Raw genomic sequence first — 26,601 nt, forward strand, 5'->3', positions numbered from 1 at the left:
CGAACCACTTCAGAAATCTAGTATAAAACCCGTCCAATCAAGACCATCACAGACACCATCTTCATCTGCAACAGCGAATAACAAAAAACTGGAAACGACCTCCAAAAAAGATCAAACTGTTACCACGAGATCAGGCCGTCATGTTCATTTTCCTAAAAGACTAGTCACCATAATGTAACGTTAAGCGATTCGTTCGACATCAGTTCTATCGCTCGTCCCTCACTGGGGGATACTCTGTGGGGAACGTCACTCTCCACATCTTAACAGTCGTAACGAACCCCAGGTGGTAAGAGTTATTACTTCCTGGAACGGGACCGGACTCACCCTGTGGGACCTTTTGGTCAGCCAGTTGCCTTTTGTTAGCCACATCGTCGAGTCATGTAACTGTTACGCGAGCAGAAAATAAACGTAGTTTTGTTACTGTTCGTCTCATTCGTTTTTAATCGCGCGGAGTGACGAGAAGCAAAATTAATAGCAGTCCTTACACTACAACTGTAAACATAATTGAAATGTCGCGCACAGATAATCCCTCGTATCTGAATTATACGAAATTAAAAGCTTATTGAATATTTGTAGTAATGACTTAAATGGTTTATTTTAAAAATTTCGACATAATAAGTGACGCGCTTGATGCGAGGTAATACTCAACTAACAATACTTTACAATTGTTCTTTTTCATATTGTTTGTATTTAATTTTTATTGTTGTTTCTTTTCAGAAGGTTTTCAACTGAATTCTGTTTCGGCAAGTCTCACCGAAGTAAGTAATCCTTTGTTTTTGTTTATATAATTAATATTGAGTATAAATTCTAATAGAGCATCGACCCGAAACATATTTGTCTTCAAGTTGAGATATTTATACAAATTATTGCTGAATTAAATTAGCGAGATTGATTTATATACAGATTTTTGTTATATTCCAGCTTATTTTCGTTCAAATTAAGATGATAACTCTCAAATTATTAAAATGAAGGTGCGGTAAATGTGCAATAGTTTAGACAGGAATCAGTTGAATAAATAATCTTAGTTCTCTTAATATATTTTATGTACATTATAATTTTTTACGCAAAATACAAAATTTTTTACAAAAATATTACTTTCAGGTTAACGACTTTCAAATTAAAATTTAACTTGGACAATTTTCTTCCCGACACCAGACGGTAGAATCACGATAAGTAGCATGATTTTTACACCTTCTTTTAATTTAATATCGTAACATTTAATTTAAGGATTTTTTTTTAAACTCTTTCCGCCCTGTGGGCACTAAGAGGGCCTCTTTTTAGCAAGCCAATTATGGGTTCGGCCAGGCCCACAATGGGGCGACCGGGTGGTGAGGGACGGGCCCGACATATCCGAACGGACCACCCCCGAAAAATTCCTGGGGATTATTCGACCCGTTCGGATTCGATCCCGGGTCCCCCAGAGCGGTAGGCTGCCACCTTGACCGCTCGGCCATCCGGCCGTCAATTTAAGGATTTTGATAAGTAATAACCAGGTTTTTTCTTATTCCGATTATTATATAAGCTAAAATTTTAGTAATATTTCACATTCTAATTTTATATAACATTCACTCGATATACTTTTTAAAAACTATACTAATACATAACATATATCTTAAATATTTGGCGCTATGATTACATGAAACATTCAATCGATACACAAGTTTATTTCTCTTTAAAACTATTCTCACAATAGATAGATAACACGTGTCTTAAATATTTGGCGCTATGATTACATGAAACATTCAATCGATACACAAGTTTATTTCTCTTTAAAACTATTCTCACAATAGATAGATAACACGTGTCTTAAATATTTGGCGCTATGATTACATGAAACATTCAATCGATACACAAGTTTATTTCTCTTTAAAACTATTCTCACAATAGATAGATAACACGTGTCTTAAATATTTGGCGCTATGATTACATGAAACATTCAATCGATACACAAGTTTATTTCTCTTTAAAACTATTCTCACAATAGATAGATAACACGTGTCTTAAATATTTGGCGCTATGATTACATGAAACATTCAATCGATACACAAGTTTATTTCTCTTTAAAACTATTCTCACAATAGATAGATAACACGTGTCTTAAATATTTGGCGCTATGATTACATGAAACATTCAATCGATACACAAGTTTATTTCTCTTTAAAACTATTCTCACAATAGATAGATAACACGTGTCTTAAATATTTGGCGCTATGATTACATGAAACATTCAATCGATACACAAGTTTATTTCTCTTTAAAACTATTCTCACAATAGATAGATAACACGTGTCTTAAATATTTGGCGCTATGATTACATGAAACATTCAATCGATACACAAGTTTATTTCTCTTTAAAACTATTCTCACAATAGATAGATAACACGTGTCTTAAATATTTGGCGCTATGATTACATGAAACATTCAATCGATTCACAATAAATATCGTAATATTTTTCGTTCTAATTTATTTTTCTGTATAAAAACAGTTTCACTACACAAAAATTGGTAGCAAAGGGGTTTTAAGGAACAGCATCTTTGTTACAATATAATAACTTTTTAGTATATGTTTTATATGCAATTTTTATAATTTGTAGTTATTTATATTTTGAACGTAATTTTTTTATTCGTTGCTATATTGATTTTTATATGAAAAATCTGTATTGAAACTTCACATCCTTTAATAGGAAAGTTTGATGAAAATGACATAAAAATTAAATTTTCGTAGTTTATTTTAGTTTGCCGAATGAATCGAATAGCAACGAATATCCAGTTTTATTCCTCGATTGTTATTCTGTCGAGCAATCGGGGTCAGTTTCTGGAAATCAAAAAACTACCACAAAATGGGTGTCGCCTTGACGTGGCTTTGTGGCTTAATGTGTGAAAATTTTATCGAAGTTCTAAAGATAATTTTTTCCACAGACTAAGAACACCCGACAGAAATTTGAAATGTTTTTAAGTACAATTTTTTTCAAGCAGTTTTTTTGTCAATTACGCTAAAACACAAAGCAATAAATGTGTTGAATCTATTGCTTTATTCAGGTAAAAACAGAAACATAAAATGTATTGTATTAATTTGAGAAAGATCATGGTGGTATGATTAAGTAAACATTTTCCATTAAGTGGTGAGTATCCAAGGCTGCTCAGAATGCTGATGTCAAACTTCACAGCAGAAATTTATACGAATAAACGTTGCGCTGAACTACTTCCAAATCTAATGAAATTAAATGAATAGTGACGCATGAATGTGTTTTGATAATTTGGGTAACGTAGATATTCATGTTTTAACCAGTGGCGTAGCGTGGGTGTCAGCCGCCCGGGGCGGAGGAAAATTTCGCCGCCCCCTTATTTAGGTATTTTTACAAGATATTATTATTTATTGTGAAATTTTGCCGTCTCCTATAAGTGCCGCCCGGAGTGGGGAACCCCTGCCGCCCCCACTACGCTACGCCACTGGCTTCTAGGCTATATCGCCCCGTGATAAAGTGCCATGTAATAGTAGTTGTGTGTTTATATGATGGTTGTTACGTGTGGAAGAATGCATTTCGGGAAGTCTTTTAAGGATAACTGGCCTCTATTCAGGCGTTACGCACTTGGAGAAAACCCGAAAAACTCCACGTGACCAGCGAGTCTGGGCGAGGTGCGAACCCACGAAAAAACTCTCAGTGATCGGAGCCGCTTGGTCACTGGTGGGCCGTTAATTATTGTATGTCAGAAGCAGTTAAGTACTAAACAACTTGAAAAGCACAGAGGAAATGGAGAGAAGAATCGGACAGACATCATAAATAGATCTGGAGATTAATTGAAATGCGTTTTATGGTGTGTAGATGGGAGTGAGGACGAATCATTCTTGTAAATTACGACGTGGTAGGTAACAGCTGAAATATCCGGCTTCGGTGAAAGCCAAGCGAATTAACATAGTTCACAGAAACTAAACATTTCCAGAATTAATCCCAAAAATTTAATACGCTAGCCCTATATGGGCACTTAATATGCTGTATGATCTAAAAGAGTTTCATATCATTTTCTTAAAAAAAATTGTTTAAAATTTAAAGAACAGTACGCTATTCAGGCTTTCAATCGCGTCGTTTCCAATTAAAGCAGATCAATGAAATACAGTTGTTCGAAAACAAATTCTTTCGGAGAATGTTTATAACTTTGTTTTAATGTATATTGCATTTAATGTATAATGTAATGTATTTTTAATTTTATGTAATTGTCATCTTTGTTTTAATGTATATTTGTTAATTTTTGGAGATGGATATCTACAATTTCGGGATTAAGCCGGGTGGCCGAGCGGTCAATGTGGCAACCTACCGCTCTGGGAGACCCGGGATCGACTCCGGACGGGTCGAAAAATACCCCGAAATTTTTTATGGGGTGGTTCGTTCGGATATGTCGGGGCCCGTCGCTCACCGCAGCCATTGGGCTGCCGAACCCATAATGGGCTTGCTAAAAAGAGGCCCTCTTAGTGCCCAAAGGGCGAAAAAAGTTTAAAAAATATATCGAACACTTTTTGTCATTTGTCTTTATTTAGTTCGGAGAAATTTTGATTGTATCTAAATAATTTTGGAGTTTTTTTTATTTATTAGAAATTTGATTTTATGCGAAAAATATATTGATATTACAAGATTCATGAGACGACCAAGACGTCGACTTGCCACTCTTGGGGACCCGGGTTTGAATCTGTGCAGTCAAAAAATCCAAGGTATTTTTTGGAAAGTAATCTGCCCCGGCTGAAAGTCCACCACTGGCTGAATAGTAAATCTACTATAAACCAGTTAATGAAGATCATTTAGCCCTGACGTCACTAACCTCTTGTAACTTAAATAGTAACAGTAGTTTGTGCACTCCGATCCGACTGTTATTTTCAAAAGTATATAAGTAGCATAATTGTAAATTTCTCCTGCAATCCCATAGTTTTTAAATAGAAATATTTTGACGGCCGGATGGCCGACTGGTCAAGGTGTCAGCCTACCGCTCTGGGAGACCCGAGTTCGAATCCGGACGGTCGATAAATTCCCAAGAATTTTTCGGAGGTGGCCCGTCCGGATATGTCGGGCCCCGTCCCTCACCATCCTGCCGCCCCATTGTGGCCTGGTCGAACCCATAATGGGCTTGCTAAAAAGAGGCCCTCTTAGTGCCCAAAGGGCGGAAAGAGGGCCTCTTTTTATGTGTTTTAAATCTGAATAAGTGCCAGTTTCCCATAAAAGTTTTCTCGGGAGGAATCTTTACTCTCGGCAGATTACTAGCATTGTGTTGCCTTATTCCATTAATCCAATTCAATCTTTTCCCGTAAAAATGAATAATTTTCTGTTTCCATAAACAATGCACCACTTTTTTCATTATATTATAAACAATTCTTTGAACTTTTAGATTCCTACTCGATATAGTTATTTGCGATATTAAGTTTAAAATTCAATGGCACAATTTCGTAAAGAAATTTGTAATTTATTTTAATTACATTTTAACACAGATTATTTCTTCGCAACACACGAATTGTATAATAAACAATTGAAAAAAAATTTTTTTATATATCTATAAGCAGAAAAGTCCTGAAGGACCCCCAAAATAATAAATATATAAACAAATATAACAAGTAAAGAAAAAAACAATGAAATAAAATTAAAAGTTGTATAACGAGTTTTTACATTTTAAATTTAAACTAGGAAAATTAAGATAAAAAAGTCATCAAAATTGTTTAAATTTCGAGAAATATGATAAAAGGACCTTTGAGATATAGTCAAACGAAAAAATGAGATGAACATGCAGGATGAAGGTCGTAGGTTTTTCGAAGGAACGTGTAAAAATAGCCAATCATAATAAATAAAACCATTTAAGAATTTAAAATAAACAATCAAAATATTTGATACGCTCAAAAATAATTAAAAGTAAATCTGCCGATAAACCATTTAATTAGAGAATTAGTTGGGACATCTTTCTTTTTATACCAATATTCAATTTTACATAACAAACAGTGTTTTTTAAAACCCTGATAAATTTGCAGCTAGAAATACGAATTGTCGACAGGGAAGGATTGCATAAGATCATATTTGTATGATAGATAACCTGTAATAAATTTCATGCACTAACAAGAGCCGGTAAGTTACATCATTTATTGGAAATACAAATTTAACGCCCGTTAGTTGTTTCATCTAATTATTTTCATATCATAAAAGACAATTGTTTGATTTATTTTTGATTCCCAAAGGGCCTAAATATGATCATATCAATATTAAATTTTATTTAAAACTATATAACGCTAAAATCATTGGGCCATAACTTGGCTAATTAAATATATCGTTATAAAAGAATTTGGTTTAAGGATCGGCGATTAAATCGCCATCTTGTGTTAAATTTTAAAATTATAGTAATTATTAAAATTTTTAATTTTGGATAGATTTATTATATAATTTAAAACTAGAGTATAAAAAAATTCAATAATTACCTTAAAAAAGATCCATCCATAAAAATTTTAAAAATTTCAGTTTTAATTTTAATTTTAAGAGAAAATTATTTTATTATAATTTAATGAATAATACATTCTAAAAAAAATATACAGTTCTTAATAAATAGCAATTCAATTTACAGACATTTTATTCCAAAACCTATAAGCTAAATATTAAGAATATTATATAAATAAAATAATAATTAAAGATTAATTTTCGGATTGATTTACTTATATACTAAATACATTAATATACTGTATTTATATATTCAGCAGTATATATTTATCTTACATTATTTATATAATCTGATACATACATATATATAGAGGGATAATTTTTAGTTTATACGCTTCGTTAGGCCAAATAGTTTCATTAATTTCAGCGATGTCAGACTATTAAAATTACGGAATTTTTGCTATCGCACGCAAGTTATTCATTTCTTTCCTCGACAGCTAATATATGATAAAATTAGAAACTTGTCCGATAATTTTTATACATTAAGTTACGTTCGAATTCTTCATTATCAGACAAATAGAAAAAAAAAAAAAAAAACTGTAATCCTTACACAAGTAGAAATTCCAAAAATATTCGAAAAATTTGTTATAATTATACAAATATATTACAAATTGCTCTATTAATAGTTACATGATCTAGTTTATGAATTGCTTTTTATTACTAAAATTTTTACTATATTCTCCAGGCAACTTGCAACTGCGAGTTTAGATTACAAGCTTAGGCAATTGTCACAGATTTTTATGATAATCATATGGTGACTTGGAATGTAGTGGTACACTACATTACATATGATAAAAATATAAAGAGAAAGTATAATTGATATTCTATGTGTTCGAAATAAATTCACTTATGTATTATCTGCACGTTTCTTTAAGAAAAATCCATTTAAAATATTTTTATTAAATATAATTGCATTAAATCGTGAATAGTTTTCATAACGACCACTCTTTACCTGTGGCGCTTTAGTAGAATATTCATGTCTTTGCGTTTTCTTGCTTTAAAAAACATATTTTTGTTTCGTGTATTAAAATAAAGAAAATTTCTTTAACTCTTAAAATCTATTAATTTTAATTAGTGAAATTATATATAAGTAATTAGTTTTATTAATTTTAATTAATTAATGACCGTATAAATTATATTAATTTTAATATATTTTAAAATTTTAAGTAGTTAAAGAAAACTAAATATTATGTAAAAGTATAAAATTATAATTTCGATATAAAATACACATCTTATAAGATTCTTTATCGTTTGATACTTTAACAAGCATAGCGTATATAGATTAAATAATAAAAGTTTCTAAGGAGAAAGGGAAAAATGGAAAAAAACATTTATTTTTCGAGAATTTAAGCTTTATATAAATAATTAATCATTTTAAAATAATTTTTCCTTTTGTAATGAATTATTTATAAATTTTCCGTAATAAATGATTACCTAATTAATAATAATAATAATAATCGTGTTATAAGTTCACAGACGAGAAGAAAAGGAAACATATTAGAGAAGTAAACAAAAGAAATAAATTTGAAATGAAATATAAAAAAAATAAACTTTATGAAGCGTAAAATAAATACGTAATTTTCGATTTGTGTTAAACAGGTCAAACACGGAAAAAACTTCAATGTCACCATGACGTCACGGTAAAGTTAAAATACGCCATTTCTGTAAGCGCCGTTCCACCCTAAATATATAAAATAATTATTTAACAAGTTAATAATAAAATCGAACGATATTAATTTTAACCATATAACTAACATATAATTATTAATAACGGCACTAATCCAATAAATATACCAATTTTTATATATCGAATATTACATATACCGACGTGTAGTTCAATGAAGGGAACAGCACCAATAACGGGTAAGCAGTTGGTTTTATGAGTGGCGATTCGTTGTCCATTGGTTCAAGATTTCCATAGCCAATCAAGAAGGGACCACTGTTGCTTGTATCCAATGTAAGTTGGCAAATTATCTTCGATTTTGTAACCCCCGAAAGAAGTGAGATTTGTAACGTTTGCATAACTACAACGAACCTATCAAGTGAATTCGTTCTGGTTAGGTTGACGGATAAAGATGGCGGAAGCGGTCACCATCTTGTTTAGTATTAAAGATCCAGTCGGACGTGTCTTAATTGTTAAGCTTAGTCTGAAGCGATTTAGAACGTAGTTGTTGGCCAACTTTCTCTCTCTCGCCCGTCCCGATCGAACTGTTCAATATGTCGATTGTGTGTCGAGAAGCGAAACAGTCAATACTGCTTCCCCCTTTTATCCTCCTTTTTTTTTAAGAAATACGATAAATTCAACGTGACTAAACGTAAATTTATTTATCTCGAAATCTAAACGCGGTCGGTTTTTAATTATAATTATTACCGTTTAATTAAGCTTAAACGTCGTGCCATATGCGACTAATTAAACAAGCAATTTAATAGGAGTTGTTCTGTTTTTCCCCCTTCCTTAATGCCAATGTTTTAGCACAAAGGTATCGAGAATTTTATTCATTATTACTATGACTTGTCATAGATGTTCGGTTTCCTGGAAGCAAATTAGTAATGATGGCTTTCAAAGAAATATTTTTGTATATTTTTAATAAAAAATGTATTTTTGTAAATAGCTTTTGTATTAAAATTATAGAATGTATTTACATGTATAAAAGATAAGTTTTTATGAACTTATCATAATAGGTAAGAAGCAGATTTCTCAATGCTTATTTTGCTTATTCTGTAACTAGAAGTAGATGATAACTTTTTTTTTTCAATTTAGTAAAAAAAATCTGTCATTAAAAAGAATGTGTTATTGTAGATCTGTTTCTAGTAAATCATTCTGAGTAGTATTATTTATAATGTTATAAATAAATATGAGTAAATGATTATTATTAAATAGATGCATTCCCAGAAATTAGTTGTTTCATCACTTAAATTTTTTCATCTCAATCATAATATAAAAATACTTTTATATTATGTGTAATGGTAATTATTTTGTATACTAATTTCCAAATTAAAAAAATGCTAAGTAATTAACAAAAAAGTCATTAATTTGAAACCAATAGTAATGGAAAATGTTTGTGGAATGACTGTTTGTTTTTTTATTCTTATATGCTAATTATCTACTTTTTTGGACTGTGTACTCTGTACTCTAAATATAAAGTCTGGATTATAATCAGATTAAATTAATTAAAAATAATTTCCAACTAATTTAATTTGAGGAGTTATAAAGAAGTTTATAAAAATATATAAACTATAAAATTAACAATTGAAATGAGAAGTATATAAAAAGCAGAAACTTAATATTACTGAAACACCATTTCAAAAATATTTAAATGTATTTGATAGTATGCCAGCTAAATTCATCAAGATATGGAGGCAACGAATCAGCAAGAATGTATTAAAATAAAATATTCAGATTAAACTATATTGCACTTAAGGGATTCATAAAATAATATGCTTAATAGTAAAATGATTAATCAGTTCTACATAAATTGGAATGTATTTTCCACTACAATACCATGTCAAGTGAACTATTAATCTCAATTTTGTGATTATTGAACTATTGCTCAATTTTTTAATCCCCATTTCTTTAAACAATATAAAATCTATTATTGTCAATCATTATCTCAACTAAGGACATCTATTGTTTCTGGTTCTAACTAAAATTTAAACCTTTCCCCCCTATTGTTTCTGTTTATGGTCCAATAAAAATACTGTTGCAATATTTTTGTAAGTCTTACAAAATTTAATTTATTTGAATTCCTTTTAAGACATTCTCTTAAAAATAATCTTTTTACTTTCTACAAATGTTTAGTTTTTTTAATAACAGTATTATATATGCTTGAAAAATATCAGTATCAAATTGGTATGGGTTTATGCTAATTTTATTAAAATATATCTGGGGGACACTTTTCGTATAATAGAAAGAATGCTAAGAAATTAACTATTATTACTCAAAAGTAATTGATCATCAACATTATTACTAATAGGAAGATTGTTCTAACAGTAAAACTAATTTTTTTTTTCCTTACAAGTAATCTTTATACAGTATATGTATTCTTGTACATATGTGTTTACTCTTGTTCAAAAAAAGCAAACTCACCAGTGGGTTATGGGTTCATGTCTTGCCAACAGACCGGTCATGTGGAAAAAAAACCTAGAAAATTTACATTAAGATTAAATAGGAGCCAGTTTTCTATAAAAGTTCTCTTTGGTAGATCACTGATGTTTCATTGCTTTATCCAATCAATCCTTGTTCAAAAAATGTTTTTTTTAGAATCATTTAAGTCATCTCACTTTCAAAATTATTTACATTTTTATTTTTTTGTATTAATGTAGCAATAAATTTAAGCAAGATGATGTATATTGATTACTTAAACATTGAATTTTTTTATATATTTAAATCAATGAGAAAATCAAAATGATTGATTTCCTTGACTATATCAATTAATATTATCAGAAGAGTGGAAGAATATTATAAAGTATGTTGAAGAAGAAAACCAGAATATGTTTAGATGTTTTTTTATGTGCAATAGTACTGGATTTTATGAAATATAAGATGCATCCTCATTTCAGCATAGAATATTTAGGAAAAGGTATTTAGTGTATTCAGCCATTCTGTGCCTTTTGGTACTCAGCTCCAAGAAGTTTTTTACTGTATTTTTTTAAAAAAATAAAATAAATTTAGAATGCACACTTTCTTTTTTCAGGAAAGAAGTTACTTGCAATTAAAATTTACCATTAAAATATTCTAATTAATATGTACAAAAGCTACTTAGCTATATAAGAAAAAAAAATTAAAATAGCCAGTAACCATAAAACTAGTATAAGCAATTTGGAAAATTCATTAGCCTTTGGGAGATTGCAACTTCATATATATGATGCAAGGTATAAAAGTTCTATTTATTGATTTATGCCATTTTTCAGAAAAATTATTTTGAAAAAGAAAAGATATGCACATGTACAGTACACTTGAAAGAATTAGGTCATATACAAAGGAAGAAATTTCTACTGAAAAATACAAAAATAAATATTTGTAGTGAATGAGGTTAAGGTAGAGGGTACTGTATAAGCTGTTTGCTTAAGTTAAATGTGAAAAATAAGTTAAATAGGAGAGTTGTATATCTAAGACAATGGAAAATGTAACTTGTTAAATGTATGTATTAATTTTTTTTAATATCTGCAAAGTAATGCTTTGTAGCATGTGATAACAGTCCCAACAAAACAAATAATTTCCTCCATGTGAAATACATATAAATAACTTAAGAACAAGATATAAAATTTATGAACTGTGTATAATATAAAACATTAAAAAGTAAAGTTAAAAATTATACAATAAATACAAAGATACTTTATAACAACTTATAAAGAATTTTTTTACAGTTAGATTAAAAAATCTAAAACCAGAAAATAAATGTTAAAATAATTCTTTAAATCAGATTTTAGTAGAGAATATAAGATTAATTTTAATATGTAAAACACATTACAATTAAAAGCAAGCATTGCAGACCCATAAATTTTCACTGTTGTCAGTCTGTCTGTCCTTCCTTAATCTCAACAACAGAGTTAGATAGATGAAAGCTGAGACCATATATGGAAAGATTAGGGACAAGAGGCCCCAATTAACTATATATGAACTGCAAACCAGAAGCCACATTATTTCAATTCAAAAATTTTTTCCCAAAAGGAGTTAATGATTGTATTGCTAACAGGAAAAGAATAATGTACAGGGGTAAGATACTAATTTGAGGTGGAGAGCATATTGCTACTTTGGAAGAACACCAGCACAACTCAAAAAAGTGCGATTTTTTTTTTTTTTTTTATTATGTCATCATGAAAATGTAGTAAATTTTGATGTGTAAAAGTGTCATAAAAGTAACTTGCGTATTTGGCCACTAGGAAGCAGTTATGTGAGTGTTGAATAAGTGATAAGTGATATTCAGTTAAATCTTTGAATGGGATTTTCTCAAAACTAGTTATTTTGAGTTGTGCTGGTTTTCTTCTAAAGTAGTGATATACTTTAAATTAAATAATTTTAAAAAATGTGAAAAAAATTGTAGCCTGGCATTGTGACAATGTCACAATAAATAACTGCTCATATTTTTTAAAATTCTTGTGCCTCCCACCACAGCTTTTGTGAAGGCATGCTGATCTACAATTGTCTTTCTTAGGATATAGTATATATTATAAAACTAATATTTTCTTGTTGAGTTTTTGTTGTTTGGCATATAGTTATATCCCAAACAAAACAAAAGTGAAACAACATAAAAATTCCAACTACTAAAACAAATCAAATTTGATGATGTAATAGCTATTTTGTAGTTACAACCAGGGATTTAATCGTAAAATAAAAAGCGCCAAGGTGCTGACAGTGCTCCAAGTTTGAATTGCTACTGTTTATGGAGGTGCCAGCATTTTTGGAATTTTGTATAGACAAAACACAACTTAGTGGTACAATGTCTGCAAAATGGCTTAAATATGCCAAAAATAACTTATATATTCATAACCAGGACAAAAAACTGCAAGAAATAATTTTCTCAGTTTTTTGGCAGAGGTGCAGTACTTAGTCTAAAGTCCACTCTAGATGTTTACAAAGTACAAAGTCTTTTCCCTGCTTAAAACAAGTACCAGGAAGCTGCAGTGATTTGCCCTGGCATGACTACAGCACTGGTCATAAACCAATAACTTTGTTTCTAGAGAGGTGCAAAGGTAGTCTTGTGCCTCACTAAGGCAATACACCATGCAGTTTGAGAATCACAGTATTAATCTCTTTAAATGTGTAATATTTTATTAATATGAAATATTAATCAAATCAAAACCAAACAATTTGTCAATTTCTTTAATTTATCATCATTAAAAATTTTTTTTGTATTGTGAACATATTGAATTTTAAAAAGTTAATTTTTTTTTTAACAAAATTTGAATATATACTAAGAATTATTTAAATTATTTCATTGCATAATATTAAAAAAATTGTTCAGATTTTTTTTCAATTAAAATTATTTTGCATGGTATAAAATAGACAAAAATTGTTTGAAGTTTTAAAACATTAAAAAGTTTGAATTTTTAAATTATAACGAAACAATGGAACATTTTTTAAAAATCCAGCAACAAGTTGCATAACTTTCCAGAACAAACTAAAATTATGTGTGGTGCTATCTATTATGAGTTTTGATTTTAAAACTTTTTATATTATTAATTATAAAATGGCAAAAAGCTTAATTTTGAATATAGATATGAGTTTTATAAAAAATACAAATGCTAATAACAAGTAAAATCTTTAAGCCCAACTAGAGATGTGACACATGACCCTTCCTCTATCTCCCCAACCCTTGACCTTTAACCACCAAAATCTAATAGCATCAATGTTGCTAATACACAAACCTTCCTGCAAAATTTCAGAAATTTTTGACAAAAGGCACAGGAGTTTTAAATTTCAAAATGGGTGAACAAAATTGTAACACACCTATAAATACAGAAAAAATTCCCAACTTTTTTTGCATTTCTTGATGTTTCAAGATCCAGAGTCCAAAAATGTAAAAATCTTTGAGTCATTTCTTGACCGTTTGTCATACTTTTCCTCTGTTATGTATAATAGTTGGGAAAGTAAAATGATTTGGCACTATTATAGAGTAAAAAATATAATGAAGTTTTTAATGTTTATTTCAAATGCTTTTAAAGATTGATAATTTCACAAAGTCAACATAGTTTTTTAGTTTCAGATTAGCATGCAGGAATTTAACTTTATATCTTAAAATGTGTGGAAAATGCTTTAAATGAATTAGCAGGAATCAAAGCAATTACTCTAATTCTTCATATTAATACCTATAGCAAGAAAATTCAAAAATTTTATGGATATTTTGTATATAAATAGATTAATTTAATTTAAAAAATATTGAACTTCAATAAATAACTTTTCAAAAATTATAAGAAATTAATATGGAATAAGAAATACTATATGTTGTCATAACAAAAAGTATTCCATCATAAATACTATTTGCTATGGTTGTCAGATTAATTTATAGAATAAGAAAATTAATATAAAGTTTTGCTATAATACAAAAAGAGATGCAGCATCTTGAACCTGTTTGTGCCATCAACAAACATTTAACTTACTTGTTAGAGTAAATTTTATGGGCTTAGTTACTTGGTGATAAATTTCTAATACTCAAAAACTGCACAACAGATATGATTTTTTTTAGAATAATTTACATATATTTGTGAATAATTTTTTCAAAGATGAACATGAATAGAGTCAAGCTGATTTGATGTAACATTAGAAAGTTGCTTCTGCATTGCTCTGTCCCAGAATATATTCTAATAATGATTTAATAGAGGTTTAAAAAGCAGTATCAATTTTTTTTGGTTGAATAAAATAGGCATTTAAGTTATGTATGTATTTTATTGTCAATTAATATGTGGCAAACTATGATTTGAACATTATTATTATTATTTATTATTTTTTAATTGGACCTTGTACAAAAAGTATTGTTTACCAAAAAGTATATATATATATAATATATATAGCAAAAATTATTGCAGTTATTTCCTGATGATGATAGTTATTCTTAGAGAGTATAAAAAATTTATATATAGGGTGGGGCAGAAAGGACAGATGTTTTTGAAATGGCTAGAACTCACCACTAGTTATAATGGCAGATTTGTGGTGGGTAGTGTGAAAGTAGTGAGGTCTTAGCATTGCCTTTTCAATTGAAAGCATGGAGCTATGGACAATAGAACACTGTGTGTTTGCCTACGACTGAGGAAACAGTCGTGTGCAAAGGGGATTGTTCAGTCGTACACATCTGATGGGAATACATTTCCGTATTTTTTGCATACGATGGAAACATATTCCAATCAGACATGTGGTTTCAACAGGATGGGGTGATGGCCCACACAGCTAGAACATCAATTGACGTTATTCGTCATCTTTTTCCTGTTCATCTCATTTCCAGCTTCGGTGACATTTGTTAGCGAGGTTGCAGCTGAAGTTTTCAACGTGAAAATATGTACGTCTGATGTTCAGTGCCGCCTTCCTGTAAGCCTAGAAGTTTGACAATGGCATTTGGAACGTCAAGCATGAGTCCACTGATGTTCCAAACACCATTGTCAAACTTCTAGACTTACAGGAAGGCGGTGTTGAACATCCGACATACACATTTTCATGTTGAAAACTTCTGCTGCAACCTTGCTATTGGCCTCCTCGTTTGCCCCACCTATCCATGTGCAATTATTTCTTGTAGGGACACCTCAAGGCACGTTTATATGAGCATAAGCCCATTCTTTGCAAGAACTGAAGGGAGCTATTCGTGTGGAAGTCACCAAAATCACCTCCAGAAATGCATCACTGATAACAGACATCAAGTAGATGATGTTTTCTACTCTTGATTCTGTAAAATGCTATTTCAATATGAACTCACATCTTCCAACAAATTTCTTTTGTAGTAAATTAATTACAGATGATGTGATTTTTTTTAAATGTCCGTCCTTTCTGTCCCACCCTGAATAATTTATGAAAACCTAGGATTTAGTTGTTTAAGAATTACTTTATTTACATTGTCAATACAATTTATTGTGACAGAAAAGTATTTTATGCTTTAGCAGTGTTTTTAGACTTGATCATTTTTTGATTTTTTTTAAATAAATAGGATACACACTTAAACTTTTAGTTTTTTAAATTATTAAGTTAATGTAAATGGCAGATTGTGATATGTTATTTACTCATTGGAAGTGAGAAATTTCATAAGACATTTTTTATGATGAACAACTCTTTCTGTTATGAGCTTCTTAGGTTTCCAGTGGGTCAGGTGCATTTTTTTCTATGTAGTTGCAACTACATAGAAAAAAGCTACTCAGATATTCCATATCTTTTTTTTTCCAATATTCCATATTTTTTCCAATTGCTACTCAGATATTCCATAACTGCAGTACACTAGATACTAAAATAACATATGCTAATAATATGCAAACAAATAATACATAGTTTATTCTCATCTTTTCAGTGGTTAAGTTTATTTAGATTGTTGTTTGTCATAGATATCAGTTTAATTAGGTTTGCATAATGTCATAAGGCAGAAAACAGGAAAATAAAATTCAATTTGAAAAGCTGCAGGGCTGCACTATTAGGGCTTTGTAGGCTGTGGGTTGCTCATGACTAAGAGTATAATAGTTATGCTTTTTAGTTTAAAAGTACACTTGGAATGTGTCTTTAAATAAAAACTAATTCTTAAACAGAAGTTTTTGATTCTCCTAATAACGAGGTTGTGGCTGAAGTTTTCATCTCTAAAACATGAATGTCAAGCGTTTTAGAGATGAAAACTTCAGCCGCAACCTTGCTAATGTCTCCCAATTTTTCTTACTTGCCATACTTGTTTACACATCTCTATTAAATTTTGGTCTTGGTATTGATAAAATATTATGATATAATTTGGTTATGTTTTGTGGAGACTATTTAATATTATTTATCATAATAATTTTTCTAATATAAATTCAAAGAAAAAAATGTACCATTACTTTTTTAGAAGAAAGAGTTATTGATAAAAAAGAACATCTTAAATTATGATTCACAGAGCAGAAAAATAATAAATTGAATGAATTTAATTGGGAAAGTTTAACTAAAACTTAGTTTAATTATTTTAATACATTGAATATAGGCCTACTAATTATTACAATGTTGTGTGTGTAGAAGATGTGTTATATAAAAGTTTTTTAACCAATGTGTTTCTTATCCTTTGGAACTATTCAAGTATTCAAAAAAGTCAAACTAGTGATATTTCTTTTAGTACAATCTTCTATTCTCAGAAGTATTCTAAAATTCTGAAAGTGTTGTGAAAGTTTTGTCATTAAAAAAATTAACAGGATGATTTTTTTAAAAATATATCTTAACATCTATGATTGAGGGGCAGATGGCCAAATGTTTAAGGTGCCAGCATACTGCTCTGTGGAACCCAGGAATGAATCCAGATTGAAACACCATAGGAATTTTTTGAGGGTGATTTTTTTTTTTGGATGTGTCAGCCCTGTCCCTCACCATCTGGCCACCCATGATGGTCTTGATTAAAAGACCCTCATAGTATTCACAGGGCAAAAAGAGTTAAAAAAAAATAATATATATATATATTAAAAATTATATATATATATATAATTGAGAACAAGAAGTTAGTAAAGACTTTAAAATAAATTTATATCATCAGAGATTTCAAGAAGGGAGCTGAAATTTTTCTCAGGCCCAGAGAAATTTAAGTGTTTGTTTATAATGGTTCCTTTTAGAAGAGACCACTGCCTTATCTGCATATGTGTCAGATAACAAAGTTATAGTGAAATTGAACCAAGCATGTATAATAAGGTCTGCTCTCCATACAGAACAGCTAAGAGATTTAGAATTCCTCAAGATCCCAAGCAAACAAGAATGCTCATTGCATCAATTTAAAGAATAACAATGCATATCTCGTACCTGGCAAGCACACTATGACTTCAGTTTATGGTTAATTATGTCATCTATCAGAATCTGATTGATACATTTGAATTTCAATTATTCCTTGTTCTTTGGACTGTTCCTTGTTTGAATTGGATAGTCCCTTATGAAGATCTTAGGAGTAGATCAAAATATTAATTTTCTACTGAATTAATTACAGCTGGACTAGATCAAGGTATTGTATAAATGTATTTTTGTTGGTCCAGTTGGAGAGGTATTTGCTATTTAAAAGCAAATACCTCTCAAATTGGACCAACAAAAGTTTGATTCGGTCCTGGTTTTTTCTGAGTTTCTCAACTAGTATTCTACAATAGTCATAAAATCTTCAATTATTTTAAAAGCCAACAAGTCAAACTTTATAATTTCCATATATATTGTCTATTATTAATTTAGTGGGAAGTAGATAGGAATTGTTCGTTTTATTTGATTTAAACATTTGTAATGGATAAATGCTAAAAATTACTTGAGAATAATCAACCAGAGTAATAATATTTTAGCATGTTGAATAAATGTGTAAAGTTCTTTATAAATTGTTTGATTTTCTAATGTTGTGAATAGAAAAGAATTAAAATGTTTACAAAATTTATAAATGTATATTTTTTTATAACTTTCAATGTTGTTTAAAATTTTTGTTTTTTAGATTTAAACCAACTCAAATGGAACAATTCCAAGTAACAACAACAACAGCTGCTTCTCCACAAGACACTGTTGTTACTGTTCCCGTTTCTGCCACTTCAGGGAATGGTGAACAGGTAACTGTGATGCAAAATCTTCAACCTGTTCAAGTAACTGGAACACCTCAAGCTCAGGTATTATTATATCTATTAGAATAAAAAGTTTTTAACAGTATTAATTACTTTAAAAGTTTTTTTTTAGTATTACTAGTCAAATTATATGTATATTCAAATTAAACTATAACACTGTTTTTGAAAAATTAATTATGATCCCTTTTTAAGTGCCTTATTCAATGTTGTCTGGAGAGATATGTAACAGTCAAAACTCAACTAATGTTATATTCTGACATTTCCAGGCATATCAGAAAGATTTCTGTGGGGAAAAACTTTGGTTCCAAAACTCAGCACTACAGAATTTATGGTGCTGCAAGCAGTAAAAATACCTTGGCACAATTTCTTAAGGTGTCTTAACTCTTGAAGCACATCTACAACATTGGCAGGGATCATGTACCTGTTGCAAAATTCACAATTTGCAAAATTATATTTGTTTGGCAATTGTTTTTATCATCTGGTGATTGGAATTGCAAATAGTCAGAGAGCAGTTCAGGGGGAAGTCATTTGGTGAATATCATAAAGCATGAATCTGTCTTGATCCAATACAATTTTACTGTTAATAAACAAAAATAAAGTTGCTCGAGAAACAATCATAAAAACCCTGCATTTTTTTGTTTTTTTATTTTATTGTCGGCCACCCTTTCATTTTAGGTTGGTACAAAATGAGCAGTAAGCAAAAGTGTAACCTGAAAAATTACTTTCTATTATGGCAAATAAAAAATGTTTTGTGAATGGGTTTGACAATTGCTATAAAAAAAAAAGCTAGGGTGACCCCTGATTGGCATTTTTTTCATTAAACAACTTTGGGTGCAATTATGACCATTGTTGCTGATGTGAAAGTTCGAACCCACCGGAATTAAGCCGGTAATGATACGTCCTTTTCCGCGCATGTAGAAGGAAAAAGGATATGAGTCAAAGGGGAAAAAAATGAATCAGAAGGAACAACCGACGAAACGTGCGGATTGGTGAAGCTGAACAACGTGACCACCTCAATAAAAGGGCGACGAGAGCGGAAAAAGGGGGTCGGTTACATAGAGTCTGTCCGATCGACCCCAGGTCGGTTACGTAGTGTCGATTAGACAGAGCGTGAGCGTCCCGAGTCCCGACGGAACCTGCCCGAACGAAAGGCATACCTTGCCGATGATACCTTGACCTAGAGGAAGGACCGACCCGGATCACGAGGTATGACCCCATTTCCTGTGAACTCTCCCTCCGCGAATCCGAACTCAGGCGACAGACGCTCGCCGTTTTTGTAATTGTCATGTTAGCTTTAATAAATCATTGTTGTTGTTATTATCCGTTGTAGTGTCCTTTATTTGAATATTATCATCCGCCGCTCTACCGTCGACCCCATTCACTTCCTCCACTCGCAGAAAAACGCGTAACTCATCCGAACCGCCATCTTGACGTGGGCAGGTCTCACGGACCTGTTAGCCGACAAAAAGGAGGAACGAGACTTTGGCCGCCTCCCGGCACCCACAAATTGGTTTTTCAGGAGTGGGGTTCGACTCCTTCGAAATATCGATAGAGCGGAAAGGACCATATTCGAATAAAAAAGGGACCATTCCAGTCGAAGTAGGGACCTAGATCATAGGTAGAAAGACTAGGAATAGTATCGGAGGTAGTTCTAAGCTAATCGAGTCTATTAGGAAAAATGGAGGGCAATCCGCAACCCGCGGCACAGGATCAGCTCATGCGAATCCAAATCCGAATCCCCTCACCCTAGGAGGGTTGGGCGGAATTATTCCACTCCTGCCCGTATTTTCCGGAGAAACGGATGGCCTCCGAGTTACGGATTTTTTTTACTCTTTAGCGGACATAACGAAAGTCGTGGCATGGTCAAAGGCCCAAATGCTGGCCGTAGCCAAGTTCAAACTCACCGGGATAGCTTGGGAATTCGTACGGAAAGACCGACGAATCAAAGAGGTCAACGAGTTGATGAGTTCAAGCGCTTAATGATCGCGCGGTTTGAGCGAGAACCTTATTCGTTTAGGCTTAGTAAATTTTATACCTGCTTCCAAAAACGGGACAAGGATGTACAAGCGTACGCCGCCCGACTTCAAGCGCTTGCGATGGAAATCGAGATTACGCCAGAGCCCGGAGCAGACGCTGTGGAAGCTGCTATTATTCAGCGCATTCAAAGAAAGGAGTTAGATGAACGATTAAAAGCACAATTCCTTAACGGGATCGATATAAGAATCCGCAGAGGAGTAATGAGTCGTGAGGCTGAGACCTTCGATGAGGCTCTTAAAGCAGCGATCAGTGAGGAGACGATCGAACAGCTCACCTCCCATCCTCGAGGAATAGTGCGAACAGTCCGGGATAGCGAGCGAGAGACAGACTCCCTCTCACAGGACGAGATAGCTCAATTAATGTCAGCTATGCAGGAACTTACAGCCAGAGTGGAAAGACTAACCTGAACCTCAACGACAAATAATGCTAGAACCCCTCCAGGGAGGCGAAATAATCGAAAGAATCAGAATGACTCGCCTTTCCAGCGAGAAGGATACCACCCAGTTAATACTAGCTGTAGACCCGACCGACCAAATGATCAAAACTATAGGAACTGGAACCACCGCGGTCGCAGAGATACTAATAGTAACGCTTCTCCTACGCGTCAACGAAATGAACCTCCAAGGAGACGCGAAAGCGAAAATGATCAAGATAGCTCTCAACCTATGGAAGAAAATCGAAACGGATGGACAGGTATTATTCGAAGCATCCAAGATCAGCGACCTCGATATAATTACTCTACTAGATCCCCTTATCCTGTATCTAAGCTAAAGCAACACTATACTGAATCGAGTAGGAACCTTTCTCCACCACAAACAGATTCGTCCGATGAACATGAGACGAGGTGGAAAGGCAGGATAGGAATAACTAAAACTATCTCAAGGCACGAACCTATCATATTAGTTTATATTAACAATATTCCAGTAAAAATGCAAGTTAATACCAGCGCAGAATGTACGTTCATATCAAACGATTTAGCGAATAAATTGAAAGGGAAAGCTCCCATAAAATTCGGGCGCCGACAGAAGTTAAGAATCGGCTTAGGGAAGCCGATTACCACTATAGGCTCAGTGACACCTACATTTAAATTACGGGGAAAGAAACATGCCATGCCATGTGCCATCGTACGAGCCGAGATCACAAACCCATGTGAAGGAATCTTGGGCCGAGACCTCATCCAAACCGCACAGTTAATTTTAGATTTTGCTCATGATCAAGTCATCCTACCAAATGGGAATACGATACATTTTTGCACACCTAGACGATCGCGCAGAGGGAGAAAGCGGCGTGAGACCCGCAATAAAAGAGAGAAAATCCTGTCAGACATCCCCCGCGCAGAACAAATACCTCTCGCCGGAGGGAAGGAGAGACGGAAATTACAAATCCGGAGCGCGAGAAGAAGGACCGCTGCGCATCGAAAGACTAAGCGACCCCAAATACAACCGGATAACACGGACACAATCATCCAGCCACCGGTTGCATCACCTGTCGAAGACGCATTAACGACCGTGCTCCCTTCACTAACAGAAGAGCAATCTAATCCCAGCGATGAAACGGAACCAGAAAGGGAACGCGAGGAAGCAGAATCCGAGTTCGAAAGTGAAGCTTCCCAACCAGAACCGGAAGGAGAAAAGGAGGACACCGAGAGCGGGGAATCAGAACCCGAACAGCCATGGGTAATGACGCGGCCAAGCCAAAATCGTAGTCGCATCCCGCGGTTCGTTTCCCCGCGACAAGCCGACCGTCATCCCCTGACGAGAATTAGACTAAGAACGAGAAGCTAACCCGCTTCCGGGAAGTGACACACCGTTACAGGAAACTCCCCGGAGTGATATAACACAACTAACCTCCACGTGCCGTTGTTCGAACGTATTAACGCTGCCATTTTAAGGCCTTTTTGTTTAACTTTTCTCGTTCGAAGGTTTTGACTATAATATAATCATATAACCATATATATCATATATTATATTAAATATTCCATTTATTCGAATTTTATTTAGCAATTTTAACGTTTCGAATTATAAGAACATATTAGCTTCCTTATCTAGACTTAAGTTAGGATTTTGTCATCCTATCGAACTGAGGGAGAGTAACCCCAAAAATGTTTTGTAAACGGTATACCTCGGTCCGAACTACATAGAATTCTCAGTGCAAATAACTGTTAATAACTAACTTTTATGAGTACCAAATAGGACGACAGCCTCCCCGACAACGAACTAAGACGATGACGATCCATCAACGTTAATCACGCACCAAGTTCAACGCCCGACGACACCGTTGCTCTATAACAAATTGTACAAAGTCACTACTCATCTGATTCCTCCAGCCATCCCGTTCCTGTCCAAGATCCATCTTCAGCACACAAACCAACAAGCACGACGACAAGCACCTCTACAAACGACTTACCGAGGACTTAAGACCTTGAACTTTACTCTCATACCCAAGCGACGAAAAGAAGCTACATCTGCACCACGTGCCAGCTAAGAAACCGCCCTACTTCCGGGAAAGCCGTTATTGTTGACCAAACCCACCGTGTGTGGTCTAACATAACCAATTGTTGTAATGCGCGCACCAAATAATTTGATTGTCGCGAAAAAAAAATTGTTAAATTCGCCATGTGATTCATTGTTGCGAATCCGTAACGTCGCGCTGTAAATCACTCGGGAGGGAGAGACAATGCACCTTACATGGACACCCCCCCCCGGAGAACCGGAAAAAATCGAACCTGCCCTTCAGGGACAGCTTCGATTTTAGAAAGCCCAAGGTGGTGTGAAAGTTCGAACCCACCGGAACTTCGAACTTTCGAAAGTTCGAACCCACCGGAATTAAGCCGGTAATGATACATCCTTTTCCGCGCGTGTAGAAGGAAAAGGGATATGAGTCAAAGGGGAAAAAAATGAATCAGAAGGAACAACCGACGAAAGGTGCGGATTGGTGAAGCTGAACAACGTGACCACCTCAATAAAAGGGCGACGAGAGCGGAAAAAGGGGGTCGGTTACATAGAGTCCGTCCGATCGACCCCAGGTCGGTTACGTAGTGTCGATTAGACAGAGCGTGAGCGTCCCGAGTCCCGACGGAACCCGCCCGAACGAAAGGCATACCTTGCCGATGATACCTTGACCTAGAGGAAGGACCGACCCGGATCACGAGGTATGACCCCATTTCCTGTGAACTCTCCCTCCGCGAATCCGAACTCAGGCGACAGACGCTCGCCGTTTTTGTAATTGTCATGTTAGCTTTAATAAATCATTGTTGTTGTTATTATCCGTTGTAGTGTCCTTTATTTGAATATTATCATCCGCCGCTCTACCGTCGACCCCATTCACTTTTTCCACTCGCAGAAAAACGCGTAACTCATCCGAACCGCCATCTTGACGTGGGCAGGTCTCACGGACCTGTTAGCCGACAAAAAGGAGGAACGAGACTTTGGCCGCTTCCTGGCACCCACACTGATATGCAATAATAAACATTGTATTTCACATGCCATAGGCAGTTTTATACCCAGAAACTGACCATAGCATATGTATACAGTATATCATGCATATGACACATTTTTTTCTTAGCTATTTATTATATACACAATTGTGCACACACATTCTATTATATGTACATAACTGTAATATTCCTTAATCTTATTATTAAATATAATAGTAAGTTTTCATTTGATGAATTAATATAACTTCAGAATTTTCTCAATAAGTGATTGTCTTGTTATAAATTTTCTGTGGCATTTCATTATAGGAAACAAAGCAATGATTATTGTGTGCTACTATCAATTGATGATGATGCCATCTTGACATATCATTAGTCTCCTAATATTATTATAACCTTGAAACAATGGATAAATATTTAAGTTTCTTAACATATGAGCCTGAGATTGGAAAATCCAGCAACAAGTTGTGTAACTTTTCTGGCCAAATATTTAAAATTGTATGTGTAAAACTGTAAGTTGTGTAATTAAAATCTGTTATGAAATTTTATTTTTAAAAACTTTATATTATTAATTATTATTATAAATTGACAAAAAGCTTAATTTTGAGAATAGAGATGAGTTTTATAGAAAAAAAATTGCAAATGGTAATGAGTAATAATGAATAAAATCTTTATTAAGTTTGACCCCATTTGAGATTATGACACATGACCTCCTCTATCTCCCCCCACTCCTTGACTTTTTAATCACCAAAATCTAATAGTATCAATGCCCTAATACCAAAACCTCCTTGCAAAATTTCAGAAATTTTTGACAAAAGATACAGGAGTTATTAAATTTCAAAGTGGGTAAAATACAGAAAAAATCCTCAACTTTTTTGCATTTCTTGATGTTTCAAGGTTTGATTCAAAAATATAAAAATCTTGTGGGGGGGGTCATTTTTTTGACTGATTGCCACACTTTCCCTTTTTGTGTATAAAAATCAGGAAAGTAAAAATTCAAAGTATTAAAAATTTAGTATCAGATTTCTTAATGAATTAGTTATAGGTTCAATTTAAAAATGCACTATTAAAAAATAGAGAAGTTTTGATTTTTTCCAAAATGCAATAAGCTTCAATATGAATCATGATGCTAAAATCTATTCATATTTTACATATATAACTAATTCATTGAAATTTATCATTTAAACTGAAAAAACATTAAATATTCATGTGAATTTTGTTTTGAATCTGTTCCATGCTTTGTATTTTAAAATGCTGCTTTTATTTAGTATGCTAATGTAAAGTTGAAGATTTCATCATGTAAACAATTTATTTACTGTATTTTCTTGATTTATCACAAATCCTACAAATCAAATATTTTGGAAATGAAATGAGGGAATGGATATGTAAATTAATATGTATTATTTAATAATTTTAAAATGTTCAAATTATATCAATAATTCAAATTTATAAGCAGTTATTCCTCATCTATAACAATGATTTCTTGAATAAATTAACTAAATTAGTATATTGGAAGATTATGATATCATTTAGAAATAAGGTTCTTGATCCTTGGAATATTAATCATTGACTAGAAAGTACTGGCCTGTGCTTTTTTTAAGAATAATTTTAAATTATTAGTTTTTCATTATTGAAAAATTTATTTGTAGGTTAATGTTTTTTTTTGTTAAATTACTAATTGAATATATGAAAATTTTTATAATTTAGGTAATTCAAGTTCCACCAGGTTCTGCACAAGCACAGCTTGTTTCAGGTCAACAAATTATGGTGCAAGCTATTCCCCAAGCTCAAACAATACAGTTACAGGGCCAACCAGATCAACAAATTCAGCAGGTATCAAATGTTTAATTTTTTTTACGTGGATAGAAAAGTATGCATCATATGATCTTGTGACTACAAGAATTCTCTATAAACAATAATCATCATCAAAAACTAAAAAATGTAAAGTCTTTGCCTGAAGTAAAATTTGAAACTTTGGTTTGATGAATGGAGAACCATACAGTATATAGTATTATTAAAATCAGCTATCAGATTTATAGTGTGAATTTTTAATACAGTAAAATATATTACTATCCTATAGTCGTCTCTAACCACATTAGAAGATAGATATTTAGTTCTCTTCTAACCTTACATTAAAAAATTGTTTGTTTAAACAGAGGTATTAACTCTTGCTAGAGATTGTTTATATAATATAATAAAATAATCTTTTCTTTTTAATAACATCTTCATGATTAGAATCAGATTGTGTGTTTATGTAAACAAATAGTATTTCATTAAAATCAGACATCATTCACTTGCATTTCCATTTAGACAGTTTTACTATTTTAATATTATTGTTCTCTTATGAAGAATAATACTAATATATTTATCTGCAAGTTTTGGAATTGAATGTACTGTACACTAGGCATTGTTTTTGTTCTATATATTTAGTCTACTGGTAATTTTCTT

The 26,601-nt window shown here is 32.5% G+C and overlaps 1 protein-coding gene across 2 annotated transcripts in view; it reads left to right on the forward strand.

The window, feature by feature from the left end:
• The first annotated feature begins 8,275 nt into the window (after positions 1-8,275).
• Positions 8,276-26,601, forward strand: part of LOC136989901 (nuclear transcription factor Y subunit alpha-like) — a 35,137-nt gene continuing 16,811 nt past the window's right edge. For both annotated transcript variants that reach the window (XM_067288202.1, XM_067288203.1), the window contains exons 1-3: positions 8,276-8,418; positions 18,560-18,728; positions 25,861-25,986. In XM_067288202.1, coding sequence (XP_067144303.1) covers positions 18,576-18,728; positions 25,861-25,986 — 279 coding nt within the window. In that variant the 5' untranslated portion in view covers positions 8,276-8,418; positions 18,560-18,575. The remainder of the gene's footprint in view (positions 8,419-18,559; positions 18,729-25,860; positions 25,987-26,601) is intronic.

Source organism: Centruroides vittatus, unplaced genomic scaffold (assembly GCF_030686945.1).
Source record: "Centruroides vittatus isolate TY-2023 unplaced genomic scaffold, ASM3068694v2 scaffold_769, whole genome shotgun sequence".
Taxonomy (NCBI): domain Eukaryota; kingdom Metazoa; phylum Arthropoda; class Arachnida; order Scorpiones; family Buthidae; genus Centruroides; species Centruroides vittatus.